The 14748-nt window shown below is 46.0% G+C and overlaps 1 protein-coding gene across 2 annotated transcripts in view; it reads left to right on the top strand.

The window, feature by feature from the left end:
* LOC101598719 (protein NDRG3) overlaps positions 1 to 12255 on the top strand; it is a 117840-nt gene extending 105585 nt beyond the window's left edge. Inside the window, exons 14-17 of one of the 2 annotated variants that reach the window (XM_045156015.1) lie at positions 8128 to 8163; positions 8282 to 8333; positions 9495 to 9533; positions 10645 to 12255. In XM_045156015.1, coding sequence (XP_045011950.1) covers positions 8128 to 8163; positions 8282 to 8333; positions 9495 to 9533; positions 10645 to 10826 — 309 coding nt within the window. In that variant the 3' untranslated portion in view covers positions 10827 to 12255. The remainder of the gene's footprint in view (positions 1 to 8127; positions 8164 to 8281; positions 8334 to 9494; positions 9534 to 10644) is intronic. The other variant, XM_045156016.1, reaches the window with a different exon arrangement.
* The last annotated feature ends 2493 nt before the right edge of the window (positions 12256 to 14748 follow it).

Below are 14748 nucleotides of genomic sequence, written 5' to 3'. Positions count from 1 at the left end.
TTCTCTCTCTCTCTCTCTCCCTCTTTCTTTCTCTGTCTGTTGCTCTCAAATAAATAAAAAATATTTTTAAAAGAATGTATTTTTTTAATTTATTTATTTGACAGAGGAGGAGGGGGAGAGAGAGAGAATGGGTGCGCCAGGGCCTCCAGCCACTGCAACTGAACTCCAGACGCATGCACCCCCTTGTGCATCTTGCTAATGTGGGTCCTGGGGAATCAAACCTGGGTCCTTTGGGTTTGCAGGCAAACACCTTAATGGTTAAGCCATCCCTCCAGCCCCAAGAATGTATTTTTAATTATTTATATTTCTTCTCACCCAAAGGTAACATGGCAAAATATTGATGTCTTTTTCTTGCACATTTGTTTTTGAAAATTTTATTATTTTTTATTTTTTTTTAATTAAAATTTTTTATTAACATTTTCCTTCTTGCACATTTTAAAATTGTTAATAGCGCCGGGCGTGGTGGCGCACGCCTTTAATCCCAGCACTCAGGAGGCAGAGGTGGGAGGATTGTGAGTTCGAGGCCACCCTGAGACTCCATAGTGAATTCCAGGTCAGCCTACCTCGAAAACCAAAAAAAAAAAAAAATTGTTAATAGCAAAGGAACTGGGTTAGTAGCACATCTGGCACTCAGGAAGCTCAGGTAGGAGAATGACTGAGTTCAAGGCAGAGAATGTTGACAAACTATTATCAGTTTTCCTCCATTTTTGTCATGAACACGTTCCCATTCCATTAAAACTTTAGTAAGCAGGCTGGGCATGGAGGCACATGCCTTTAATCCCATTACTTGGGAGGCAGAGGAAGGAGGATCACTGTAAGTTCAACAAGGTGAATTCCAGGTCAGTCTGGGATAGAGTGAGACCTTACCTCATAAAACCAAAAAAAAAAAAAAAAGGAAGGCTGGAGAGATGGCACCCAGATGTACAAGGTGACGATGCATCTGGAGTTTGTTTGCAGTAGAGGCCCTGGCAAGCCCATTCTCTTGTCTGCCCCCTACTTCAAAAAAAAAAAAAGTAAATGTAGTAAACAGTCAGTGTTCTAAGAATCAAAGTAACACTTAGAAATTCTTCAAATGCTTATACCTGCTGAATTGTTAAGGAAACTACCAAGAATATCTTAGAGATAAGGGTGGTGGGTACATATTTTTCCTCTCAGAGCTAATGGATGTCAACTCTTGCTCTCAATTTCTACATTATCAAGAGTCATCCTTCTAGGTCTGCCCTAGGCAAGAGTTCCAATTTAGCATTGTCTTGACCTAGCTTTTCCCAGAGCGTCTGCCAACACGGAAAATTGAGCTCTCCCTCCTGCCTGGACTGCTGCAGAGTCATGTGCTAACCCGCTGCTGCTCACTGCTCTGACTTCCATCTACAAGGCTTCTCTCTGCCTTTCTCCCCGGAGTGTGCTTGAAGGGGAAGAAAGCACTGTCCTTAGGACCCCATAGTTCTTGAAGTCTACATCTACCACAGGCTTAGTGCTCTGAAGTGGCCAGACTCAGTGTTAGGAGCTCCAGGATGAGCTTGTCTACAATATGGATTCAAAATCTGTGATTTCAAAGTTGTGCCCCCCCCCCCCCCGACCAGGCATGGTGGTACACACCTATGATCTCAGCACTCAGGAGGTAGAGAAAGAGGAGCAGGAGTTCTAAGATTGCCAGCGGCAAAGCAAATCCAAGGCCACCCTGGGCTACATGAAACCCTATCAGAAAAGTAAAAATGGTGTGAGGGAGGTAGCTCAGCATATAAGGATGCTTGCCACATAATCATGAGAGCCTGATTTAACCTAAGTTCAATTTCCTGGCACCCATGTAAACATGCCAAACATGCCTGTAACCCTAGTCCTATGGGGAGCAGAGACCACTAGGACTCACTAAGCAGCCAGTCTGACTGAAAACAGCGGCTCTAGGTTCAGTGAGACTCTGTCTCAAGGCAACATGCAGATGAGCAGTAGAGGTAGATACCCAGTGTTCTTCCCTGTCCTCAGCATGTGCACATATGGGTGCATACATCTGTGCACGCACACACACATATGCACACATACACAACACCACACATGCTGCACACACATGCAAGGAAAAGTAAATCTGATTAGTTTTTGCTACAGGTTTATATAATCAGTGTTCAGCAGCACAAAACAGAACTCTAGCATAGCCGTAGAGGAGAGTCTTCTAAGCACATGTGCCCCACTAAAGTGGCATGGAACAGATTCTCAGGATTATTTGAGGGGTATCAAGGTGTGAAATAGTATCTCCTGGTTGAGGAGGGCAGTCAATGGCTGAGTACTTACTTAGCATGCATAGGGTCCTCAGTTTGATCCCCAGCTTTCCAAGGACAGACATGCATAGCTCCTTCCAGTTTTCTCTCTTTGCATATAGGACTAGTTTTATTGTTCATGAGGTTTTGAAGCAATGTCACCCTATGTAGTTCAGGTTTTATCTCAAACTTGTTATGTAGCCTAGACTGGCTTTGGCCTGAAAATGGTCCTGCCCCTGATGTTTGAGTGATCCAGTTACAGACATATGCCACCATGTCCAGCTTCTAATCAGTTTTACCTCCTAAACTTTATTAAAACCCAGCCTAGGGAGGGGTGGGGAAGTTGGAGCAACTGCTGTATTGCCAGGGCTCTGAGGACACAGGCTAGGTAAAAAGAAAAATAAAAAAGCCCAGCCCATGCTAGTTGGATCTGTTTTATATTTGTCATGTTGTTGCAGTCAGGTTCACATTGCTGGCAGAAATTACCCGACCAAGAGCAGCTTGTGGGAAAAAGGCTTTATTTCATTTTACGGACTCTAGGGGAAGCTCCACGATGGTAGGGAGAAACCATGGCATGAGGAAAGGGTGGATATCACCCCTTGGCCAACATAAGGTGGACAATAATAGCAACAGAAGAGTATGCCAGACACTGGGGAAACTGGCTATAATGCCCATAAGCCCACCCCAAGAATACACTGCCTCCAGGAGGTGTTAATTCCCAAATCTCCATCAGCTGGGAGCCTAAGTTTATGGGGAACACCTCAGTCAAACCACCACATTCCACCCCTGACCCCCATAAACTGATAAACGTCCATGATGTAAAATGCAATGCATTCAGTCCAGCTTTAAAAGTCCCATAATTTTAATGATGTTCCAACATCCCCATAATCCAAGGTGGGGTTTTTGTTTGTTTTTTTCTTTTTGGTTTTTCAAGGTAGGGTTTCATTCTAGCCCAGGCTGACTTGGAATTCACTATGGAGTCTCGGGGTGTCCTCAAACTCACGTCGATCCTCCTACCTCTGCCTCCCGAGTGCTGGGATTAAAGGCGTGCGCCACCACGCCCGGCCCAAGGTGTTTTAACTAAACCATAATACCAAAAAGAAAAAAAAAAACATAATGGCACAGAATAAACATTCTTACTGCAAAAGATGGCATTGGGCATAACAAAGAAATATTTAACCAATACAAGATTTAAACAGGGCAAACATCAAACTCAGTAGCTCCAAGTCTAACAACTCTGGTCAGTGACAAATCTCCAAGTCTAATAATTCTAACCAGCAACAAGACTCTTAGAGTTCCAATTCTGCCTTTCCAACTAGGCTACTCACAGTCCTGGAAAACTTCATTTGGGGCTGGCAGCTTTCTGTAGCAGCCACCTCGTGGTCCCGACATCTCCACTGGGTCTCCATTGTAACCCATGGTCCATCCTCATGGCTTCAATGGGGGTCTCCATGCAGGCATCCAGCAAACCTGCTTTACACTGCCCATGGCCATTTCCAAAACACAAGACCATGTTACAAATTCAATGATCCTCTATTTCCTACATTTCCTATACTCCATAATACCAGGTGGGGTGCCAATTTGTTAATCCAGGGGGAATAAAGCAGACTTTGAAGAACAGGACACTCCTTGAGCATTTAGGCCCCTTCAAATTCTTCCTGTTGCCCCAGTGTACATCAGCTGACCCAACTTCAATGGTTATAATCTTTCATACAATTACAGCTGGATGGGCAGAAGTTTCAGCCCAAAGATTTCATTTTTTTCTGTGCCATATCCCTCTGCTCTCACCAGTCCATTTCTCTTTATTTCTTAATTTTTTTATTGACAACTTCCATAGTTGTAAACAATATCCCGTAGTAATTTCCTCTCTCCCCCCACTTTCCCATTTGCAACTCCACTCCATCATATCCCCAACCCCTCTCAATCAGTCTCTCTTTTATTTTGATTTCCTAATCTTTTCTTCCTATTATGATGACCTTACTACTATATTTTTTAAAAAGATTTTTATTTATTTGTAAACAGAGACAGACAGGGAGAGATAATGAGAGAGAAAAATGGGAGCACCAGGGCATCTTGTTGATGCAGATGAACTCCAGATACATGCACCATTATGTGCATCTGGTCCATTTCTATGCAGTGCAACCCTACACAAATTTTCAGGACACAGGCATAACAACAAGCCTCCCAAACAAACTGCTTCTAGCCCAGTACAAGCAAGCTCTTTCTCACCCTCATAAACTAAACCTCACAGTCCATAGTTCTTAACTGTATTCAGGTCTTTCAACTGACCAGAATAGTCTATCAAGCTGTACTTACAGCACTGCAAGGTATCTGTATCTCTTAGGCAAAGATTTTAAATCCTCCCACATTCTTGAAAATCAGCTCCAAAAGGCCAAAGCCATAGTCAGGTTTCAAGCAGAAAATAACACCACTCTTCGATACCAACTTTACTGTTGCATCAGGTTTGCATTGCTGGCAGAAATCACCAACCAAGAGCAGCTGGTGGGAAAAAGGCTTTATTTTGGCTTACAGACTCAAGAGGAAGGTCTGTAATGGCAGGGGAAAACAATGGCATGAGCAGAGGGTGGACATTGCCCCCTGGTCACATAAGGTTGGACAACAGGAAAAGGAGAGTGTGTCGAACACTGGGATGGAGAAACTGGCTATAACACCTATAAGCCCACCCCCAACAATACACTCCCTCCAGGAGGTATTAATTCCTAAATCTCTACCAACTGGAAACCTAGCATTCAGAATATCTAAGTTTATGGGGGACACCTGAATCAAATCACCACACGTGTTAAATGTTTGTTTCTCAGGGCTAGGAAGATGATTTAGTGGTTAAAGATGCTTGTTTGCAAAGCCTGTCAGCCCAGGTTCAATTCCCAAGCATCTAGTGTTCATTTGTAGCAGCAAGAGGCCCTGACACACCCATGCAAATACATACATGCAAATAAAATTTTGGCCAGGTATGATGAGACATGCCTATAATTCTAGCTATTGGGAGGCTGGGAGGCCAAGGTAGGAAAATCATCATGAGTTCAAGGCTACTGTGGAGCTACAGAGTAAGTTTCTGGTCAGCCTGAGACCCTACCTTATAAAAACAAAACAAGGGCTGGAGAGCTGGCTTAGTGGTTAAGGCACTTGCCTACAAAGTCTAAGGACCTAGGTTCAATTCCTCAGGACCTACGTAAGCCATATGTACAAGTTGTCACATGGATCTGGAGTTTGTTTGCAGAGGCTAGAGGCCCTGGTGGACCCATTTCATTCATTTTCTCTCTTTCTCAAATAAATAAAAATTAAAAACAAGCCAGGCATGGTGGTGCACACCTTTAATCCCAGCACTCAGGAGGCAGAGGTAGGAGGATCACTGTGAGTTCAAGGCCACCCTGATACTACATAGTGAATTCCATGTCAGTCTGAGCTAGAGTGAGACCCTGCCTCCAAAAACAAAAACTGCCAGGCGTGGTGGTGCACACCTTTAATCCCAGCACTTGGTAGGCAGAGGTAGGAGGATCGTCGTGAGTTCGAGGCCACCCTGAGACTCCATACTGAATTTCAGGTCAGCCTTGGCTAGAGTGAGACCCTACCTCAAAAAACCAAAAAACATGGGCTGGAGAGAGAGCTTAGTGGTTAAGCGCTTGCCTGTGAAGCTTAAGGACCCTGGTTTGAGGCTCGGTTCCCCAGGTCCCACATTAGCCAGATGCACAAGGGGGCGCACGCGTCTGGAGTTCGTTTGCAGAGGCTGGAAGCCCTGGCGCGCCCATTCTCTCTCCCTCTATCTATCTTTCTCTCTGTGTCTGTCGCTCTCAAATAAAAAACAAAAAACAAAACAAAAACAATTCTTTAATATTTGTTTCATTATACACCTATAAGTTTCTTTTAAATTTTTTATTCATTTGAGAGAAAAAGAACATGGGCATGCTAGGGCTTCTTGCCATGCAAACATGAACTTCAAATGCACATGTCCACCACTTTATGTATCTGGCTTTACATGGGTACTGGGAAATTGAACCTAGACTGGTAGTATTTGCAAGTATACACACACAATAAAGAGGAGGGAGGGAGGAGAAGAGGAAAGAGAAGAAAAGAAGAAATGTAAGGGAAAAAAGAAGGCCTATAGAGATGCCTCAGTGGTTAAAGGCACTTGCCTGACAGCCTGGGTTTGATTCCTCAGTACCCACGTAAAGCCAGATGCACAAAGTGGCACGTGCATCTGGAGTTCATGTGCACTGGTAGGAAGCCCTGATTGTGCATGTGCATACTCTCACTCTCTCTTTTCCTTTCTCTTTCTGTCTCTCAAATAATTTTTTTTTTTGAGGGGGGGTTCGAGGTAAGGTCTCACTCTAGCCCAGGCTGACCTGGGATTCACTCTGTATTCTCAGTGTGGCCTCAAACTCACTGCAGTTCTCCTACATCTGCCTCCTGAGTGCTGGGATTAAAGGCCTGTGCCACCACGCCCAGCTAATTTTTTTTTTTTTTTTTTAAAGAGAAAAGTGCAAGTCTTCAGTCTCACCACAGACATTCAATCAGAATCCTTGGGTCAGTAACTGAGTACTCAGGGTTTTTAAAAATATTTATTTATTTATTTGGGAGACAGAAGTAGATAGACATAGTGGGCATGCTAGGGCCTCTAGCCACTGCAAATGAACTCCACATGCATGTGCCACCTCGTGCATATGCTTACGTGGGTACTGGGGAATCAGACCTGGGTAGTTGGGCTTCATAAGCAAGTGCCTTAACCGCTAACTCATCTCTCCAACCCCAATACTCAGTTTTACTTTAGCACATTGGTGAATCATTAACAAAGCCCAGTGAAGGGCTGGAGAGATGGCTTAGCGGTTAGGCGCTTGCCTGTGAAGCCTAAGGACCCCGGTTCGAGGCTCGGTTCCCCAGGTCCCACGTTAGCCAGATGCACAAGGGGGCGCATGCGTCTGGAGTTCGTTTGCAGAGGCTGGAAGCCCTGGCGCGCCTATTCTCTCTCTCTCCCTCTATCTGTCTTTCTCTCTGTGTCTGTCGCTCTCAAATAAATAAATAAAATAAAAATTTAAAAAAAAAAAAAAAGCCCAGTGAAAAGTCTTCTGAAGTAGAAAGCTACCCCCACAGCTGACCAAGAAAGCTGGCGTAATTCAGTCTTGACTCCACTTTGTTATGGAGTAAGGACAGTGTAGAGATAAGAGGATTTAGAGGGCTGGAGAAATGGCTTAGTGGTTAAGGCGCTTGCCTGAAAAGCCTAAAGGACCCAGGTTCAATTCTCCAGGACCCACATAAGCCAGGTGGTGGTGCATATGTCTGGAGTTCATTTGCAGTGGCTGGAGGTCCTGGCATACCCATTCTCACTCTCTCTCCCCCCCTTTCTCTCTCTCAAATAATTTTTTTTTAAAAAAGGATTTAAAAATTAAGGCCTGACGACCCATGCCTATATCCCAGCTACTCAGGAGGCTGAAGCTGGAGGATCATATTTCCAGCACAGTCTGAGCAGCATAGGGAAACCCTCTTCCCCACCTCCTGAGAACACAGAAAGGTGTTGAAAAGCCTGGAGCATTGAAAAGTGAGGATCACGCTGCTTGAGGTCTCCAAAAGTAACCTCGGATACAGACCGAGCCAGGGCCGACTTCACTGTCAGCCCAACCAGAAGCCCCTGCCCAGGCCCGCAAGGCAGGGCCGGCAGCATCTTGTGAACCAATAAGCACCAAGTAGCAGTCTCAGGGCTCTAGCCAAGGTTTTTGCTGCGGACTGGGGGATGGAAACTTGGATGCAGTTAAGCACTAAGTTAAGAGACCTAAACTCGATCCTGACTCCTTTGAAAGGACTTGGGATGCTGAGCGCAGTTCTCTCCGAGGAAGTGCTGGTGGACTTACACGTTTTCCTCTTACAGATGGCAGATTGTGGAGGACTCCCTCAAGTAGTTCAGGTAAGAGGGTTTTAATAAAAGTTCTTGAAGAAAAAAAGAAAGCAAGGTGCAAACAACCCACTCAGTGCTACCTCTCTACCTGTGCAAAGATTAATGTCTTCTTGTTTTGTCCCTCCAGCCGGGGAAGCTTACGGAGGCCTTCAAGTACTTTTTGCAGGGAATGGGCTACAGTGAGTAGTATATAACTTTCTGTCTAGCAAAGATTTCTATATCATGGGGTGGCTATAGTTCTCAGGGCATGATTTGTCTGCTAGTCAGCCTTAAAGTAGAAGCAAAAGGATGTGGCACATTTGTTGTGTACATGTATGAGGTAGACGAACATGCCCTGAGTACTTACCTATGTCGCTTACATAATACAGGTTCTTAACCTAAGAAGTCACTTCTCTTAATTAATTTTATACAAGAGGAAATTGAGTCTCAAAAATGTTCAGCAAGTGTCCCAGCGCAGTAATTCAGCAGCAGCACCACAATTCAAACCTTGATAGTCTGACTCCAAACTTGCATTTTATCCAGCAAAGCTTTGGGTGGTTGACTTCCCCATGAATCAGAGGGTGTGATTTCCATGTCATTTCAGCCAGTTAAGAACTAGCAGCTTACAGGAGCAAAGTGAACACTCCGGGCAGAAAGGACCGTGTTCTCGGCAAAGTCTGTTTTACCCCAGGAGATGAACTAGCAGAGTATTTGAGAGCATATACAAATATGTCTATAGCATGTGTTACTGTACTGGCCTCTGACATGTAAGACCCCTGAAATTCCTCACTGGTCACAGAAAATCTACACTTGGTCCTTTCTTGACAACAAAACAAAACCTTTACCCAGATACAGAGCTCTTTACCCAGCAGGCAAGTTTTCCATCTTTGGTTTCAATTGGATGATGGCCTTTGTTGAACTGCTTAGGCAGCTAGACCCTGGGCGTAGACCTGTACCTGCCAGGCAGAACATGTGTGTCTTGTCTAGAGTGGCTGTGTCATTCCTGTCTGTGATCTGCTACTAACTGGGCCCAAACCCCCCACCCTCTGGCTCATTGGGTGAAGTCCCCCCCTAGCTTGTTCTCATCCCTTTCCTAGGAAACAGCTGATCTTGAAGCCTGCTTCTGATCCAGGGCAGGGTAGCTGTATAGAATGGAGGAGGGCAAAGCAGCTGCCTTTGTCTATTGAGAGAAATTACATTCAAGATGATAGTAAAAGCATCAGTTGTCTTCTCTGGGACCTTGAAAGAGACTTTCATCCCTGGCTGAGAGTATCCTGTCAGCCTCTACTAGGCAGTCAGGGTCACCACTTGGCCCTCTTGGGTCACTAACCTCACTTTTCCTGTGTCCATCCTGCTTCCAGTCCCGTATGTGCAGCTCAGTCACCTCAGCACCGAGTCAGGTACCTTCCTCTGTGCTGGCCCTGCCCACCTCCCAGCCATGCTCTTCCTACTGCATTGGCTGCCTGCAGCATGTCCGCGGTTTCCCTGTGCAGTGAGAGCCCGATAGAACAGGGCTCAGTGTGCTCCAAGCTCCTAATAGCCTACAGATCCTGCCTTATCCCCAGGAGGAGAGGCTTCCTTTGGGCTGTACTGGCCCCCCTCCCATCCTTTAGGCAAGGGTCACGGCAGCAGTTGAAACTACAGGCAAGGTCCCTCTTCCACCACCAACTACCAATCCTTGAGGTGAGCGCCAGACATAGAAATCAAAAGGACTCTGTATCCTTGATTCTAGATAGAAATTTTAGTGACTGTGCCCATAGACCTCCACAGATGATGACACCTTTTGACCCCAACATTGAAATGGCAGCTGGGATGATGACTGGTGTTTTAGCATTATAGGCAGAGAGTTAGGTCAGGTAGAACCTTACCTAGGCCAATCTGAAAGGGTCTTAATAATCATAACAGTGACAGTGGCAAAAAGGAATCTGAACTAAATACTCCACAGTCACACACTCCTTTCCCCCATGCCGGGCATCCTGTGCCTCCTCGCTGTAGAGATCAGCTCTGGAGCACTTGCCTTCTCCTCCACCCAGGACTTCTCCACGTCTCCCGTCCAGAGGGCTACAGTAGCCTGTAGACACGGATGGTAGTCTCTCGTTGTATCGGGCTTGCACTGTGTTTGTGAGATATTTTCTACTGGTGTGGTTTGTCTTTCTTTTCTGTTGGTTTACTCGTGCATGCTCTGCAGGTTTTGGTGACCGCCACGGGTTCCCAAAGCCTCCTTCCTCATCACTGTCTGAATGGCGTGGGCACAGCTAAGAGGCTTTACACTGACCCTAGGGCTTCCCTCCTGCTCTGGAGCAGAATCTGCTGAGAATCCGACCAGACACAGTGGATCAAAGCAGCCTTGCATATAGTCACTCACCTAGAGCAAATACCATGAAGTAGGAACAGCCCCGTCTTGTCCTGGGTGTCATCTTCAGTGGGCTTAGGTCAAGTCTTTGGTGAACCCTGTAGATGAGCCAAGTTCCACCAGGCTCCTCCTTCTAGTCCTCTTTGTTCTTGTTGCAGTTCCGTCTGCCAGCATGACCCGGCTCGCCCGGTCACGAACCCACTCGACCTCGAGTAGCATCGGTTCTGGAGAAAGTCCTTTCAGCAGGTCTGTGACCAGCAACCAGTCAGATGGAACTCAGGAGTCCTGTGAGTCCCCCGATATCCTGGATGGACACCAGACCATGGAGGTGTCCTGCTAAGCAGACGTTCCTCCCTTGGACCATGCAAATCCCTCTTCCTTCAGATGACCACTCCATAAACAGAACATTTCATCCCCTCAACCTACTTCCACTATCTTTCACTCATGCATGGCCACTGAACCTCTCTAGTAACCTGGTTTTATCATCCTTTGCCCACTCACCCCTTTTTGTAAGAACCATACCCACACCATTACTGTAACATTCCAACATCGTGAGCTGATTCAATCTCCATCTCCTCTTACCAGCTTTTCTCTATGCTTCCCTAACTATGTACCTGATGATTCTTTGATTCCCAACTCCATGTGTGTGTAAGCACGCGTGTCTATTTGTGCATAGTTCTGTGAGTTTAGACATGCTTTCTTGTATTGCTTCTGCAAAAAACAACAAAGGGACTTTTCTTTGCATTTTCAACAGTGTTTCTAAGGGAAATGTGCAGAGCAGATATCTAGGTGGCTTAGGACTTGACATTGGCTTTCTGTTGCAATTTGGGCAACAAAATACTGAGAATGATCTCAGTGAGCAGCTCTGAGGAATGTGGGAGACTATAATTTCTTTGTGGACCATTGACTGTGGCCAGTAGGAGGGTCACGTAGTACACAGATAGGCAGGCAGGGTCATAACCACATCCTCTGTCCAAATGGGCCCATATATGCTATGTTGCAAATAAATGGAGGAATATCACCTGTTGGAAGCCTGTGAATGATGACTTCCAGTACACCGTGGAGTGCTCTTCGTAGGAGTAGCTTAACTGCTAGGTTCTCTTAGCCCAAGAAGATAGGAAACAAAAGGCCCAGGCTCTACTCTGCAGACCAGAAGTGCTGTTCCTATAGCAACTGTGATACCACTTAGATGTGTACACATCTGCAGGAAGAGCCTCAGAGGTCTGAGTTGGAGAGTGGTTCTCCATCCCTCAATCCCCCAGAAGGGAGCAGTGTGAGCAATATGGCGTAAACACCACGACAGTGGTAAAGATCTGAGTGAGGAAAGAGGAAGAACCGTTAATAACGCAGTGCCATGTTCAATAAGTGTATCCTAAGTTTCAGCAAATTTACTGGAAGCTAAGTTACATTGAATGGAACCCAATTTCTGGCAAAGTCTTAACCTGTGATGTCCCTTTTATAGGAGGAAAGGGCCAATCTCAGGGCAGCCCCATCTAAGCAGAATTGCTTTCAGAGCCCTGTCTGATGTAGATGAGGGTCATACAAGCCTCCTCTGGGAGGAGGGCAAAGGTACCTGGACACCAGCGGCCTCGCAGCAAGAGCCCTCCTCTCGGAGACATTGAGATGTGAGCTCAGGGTCACTTGGTTTCAGATCTTGGAAAGAGACTTTTCACACACTATTTGCTTCCTGCTAAGATAAGGAATGTGTCACTCTGTCAGAGTGTGACTTTTTACAAATTATTAATAAAGCTGTATATGTCTCATTGTTACCTGGCTGCTGGTGTTATTTTTCTGAATCTACTCTGACTCCTTGAGGCTTGGGGAGGGAGGGAGTTAGTATCTGCGGTCATGTATCCCACTTAGTGACACTGATCACTTACAAGAGGTAGGAAATGACACTTCAGGACAACTAACCTGCCCAAGGGCTCAGCCAGTAAAGCCAAGCCAGACTGAATCCTATCCATCTGATATATCTGTGTTCCCTCAAATCAGAACTCAGGAGAACCCTAAGCATGCTGCTATTGATGAAAGGGAACTGAGATCTGGGGAAGCAGTCCCATGTCTCAGGCTCCATTTGTTTGGAATTCCTGGTCTCACCTATCATGTCATAATTTGTAACCCTTACCTGGGTTCCTCTAAGACACCAGGCTGCATTTCTCCACAAGCAGCTGTATTTATACCCACCAAGAATAATCTTAGGAGGCCACCACCTAGTAACCAGGTACTGGGGCTCGTAGCTGCCTGTCACCACAGAACACCAAAGAGCACAGACAGGACTGGGTACTTAAGTTGTACTTCATTCAGACATTTGGCAGTCTGAGAAGGTGGCAGGCTAACTCCCTGGGGATGGGACAGTAAGTCTCATCGGAGCTCAGTCTTACCCTTGGCTCAGGTGGCCAGCCACGTTTCTGAGAATAATGTCTGTGTCTTATCATTCCTTGCACTTTTCCTTCATTCTCTAGATACTGGGCTCAGGCACTGCTAGAAATGCTGTCTAGCTAATGTCTGCCAGCTTCTCCAGGTGCCACCTAGGCTGGAAATTTCATCTGAAGAAATCAGCTAATAAGACCTAAATGCCAGGCTGCTGATAGCATGTCTGTGTGGATTCCTCTCTACAATACAGGACACAATCCTTTCCATATGCATTCCCACGTCCCCTTTCAGTCTCATACAAGTTTGTGTGATACCAAGGCTACTGCTGCCATGAGTCCCTGCGTCTCGGGAGAGGTCCTCGGGAAAGAGCTTGCTCTGCTGGCCCGGGTAGAGGTGAAATAAATGCACATGAACACAGGATTATCACGCTGAGGGCCAAAGCTAAAGTTGACATAATGGCGAAGGTGAGGCTTTTTGCTGCCTTCCTGGCTGAGCCTGCATGGGTGTGCCTGTCCTCCTACCTTAGCTTTGTGCCTAAGACAGGTCCCAGCTGACCCACAGCAGATATAGACCGAACTCAACTCTTTTTTTTTTTTTACCTGTTCTTTTGTTCAGTACAGAAAAGAATTAATTTTCATCACTAGAAGTCCAATGAGACCAATGTGCGATCCATTGTACCACCCTGAGAACTAATTTTATTCATTTATTTTGAGAGAGATGCACCAGGGCCTTTTGCTACTGCAAATGAATGCCAGACATATGCACCTTTTGTGCATCTGGATTTACATGGGCACTAGGAAATTGAACCCAAACCATCAGGCTTTGCAAACAACCACCTTTAATGATTGAGCCATCTCTCCAGCTTGAGAATTAATTGTGTGTACCTGCTCTGTAAAAGGCAAGGAAACTCGTGTACACAAGATGAGCTCACTAAAGGTGAGTGTATAGCTCTTCCGTCACCTTGTCTTGAGTCAGGTGGGGAACTCAGTGGTGGGGTGCTTGCCTAGCACACTCGAGGCTTTGAGTTTGAATCTGGCTTTGTAGGAGAGAATGAAAAAAAACAGACATGGAAGCCGGTTTTGTCATGGTGGCTCCCTCCTGCTCTGAGGTACTATCAAGGGAACTTGACAGTCTGCTGATGAAATGTGGAGCTTGGAGGACACACACCTGTGTCTATAGGAAGCTCAGGTTTCTGGCCTGTCTCCCTACCCTAGCTATGCTGGAAAAAGCTGTGTAGCCTGGCAGCTCAAAAGAGCTAAAGCCGGCCGGGCATGGTGGTGCACGCTTTTAATCCCAGCACTCGGGAGGCAGAGGTAGGAGGATCGCCGTAAGTTCGAGGCCAGCCTGAGACTACATAGTGAATTCCAGGTCAGCCTGAGCTAGAGTGAGACCCTACCTCAAAAATCAAAAAAAAAAGAGCTAAGCCGGGTGTGCTCTTGCACACCTTTAATCCTAGCGTTCCGGAGGCAAAGGTAGGAGGATCCCCTTGAGTTTGAGCCCCCCACCCCAGACTACATTGTGAATTCCAGGTCAGCCTGGGCTAGAGCGAGACGCTACCTCAAAAAACAACAAAACAAAAAGCAAAGGTCTTTTGTTCCACTCGCTGCATAGAAACTGTTCTCCACTAACAGAGGTTAAGCTACCCATTGAGTACCATTGATTCATCCCAGGCCAAGAGATTTCTGGATTTCCTAAAACCAAGGACATTGCCTAACTTTGAGAAGGGCCCTCAAAGCTCTAATCTAATTACCTTGGTGCCCTTCCCAAACCATGACAAGAATCCAGTAAGTATGCTTGCTTTGTTTTCTGAGGGGTGTGAGTCAGGTGAGGAAGAACAGTCCCCTTGAGACTGGAGGTGGCTTTATCAATAGATAGTTGGGAAGGAGGAA

This window comes from Jaculus jaculus, chromosome 8, assembly GCF_020740685.1.
Source record: "Jaculus jaculus isolate mJacJac1 chromosome 8, mJacJac1.mat.Y.cur, whole genome shotgun sequence".
Lineage (NCBI taxonomy): Eukaryota > Metazoa > Chordata > Mammalia > Rodentia > Dipodidae > Jaculus > Jaculus jaculus.
Note: the sequence above shows the minus strand (reverse complement) of the source record. Positions and strands in the feature narration are given on the sequence as shown.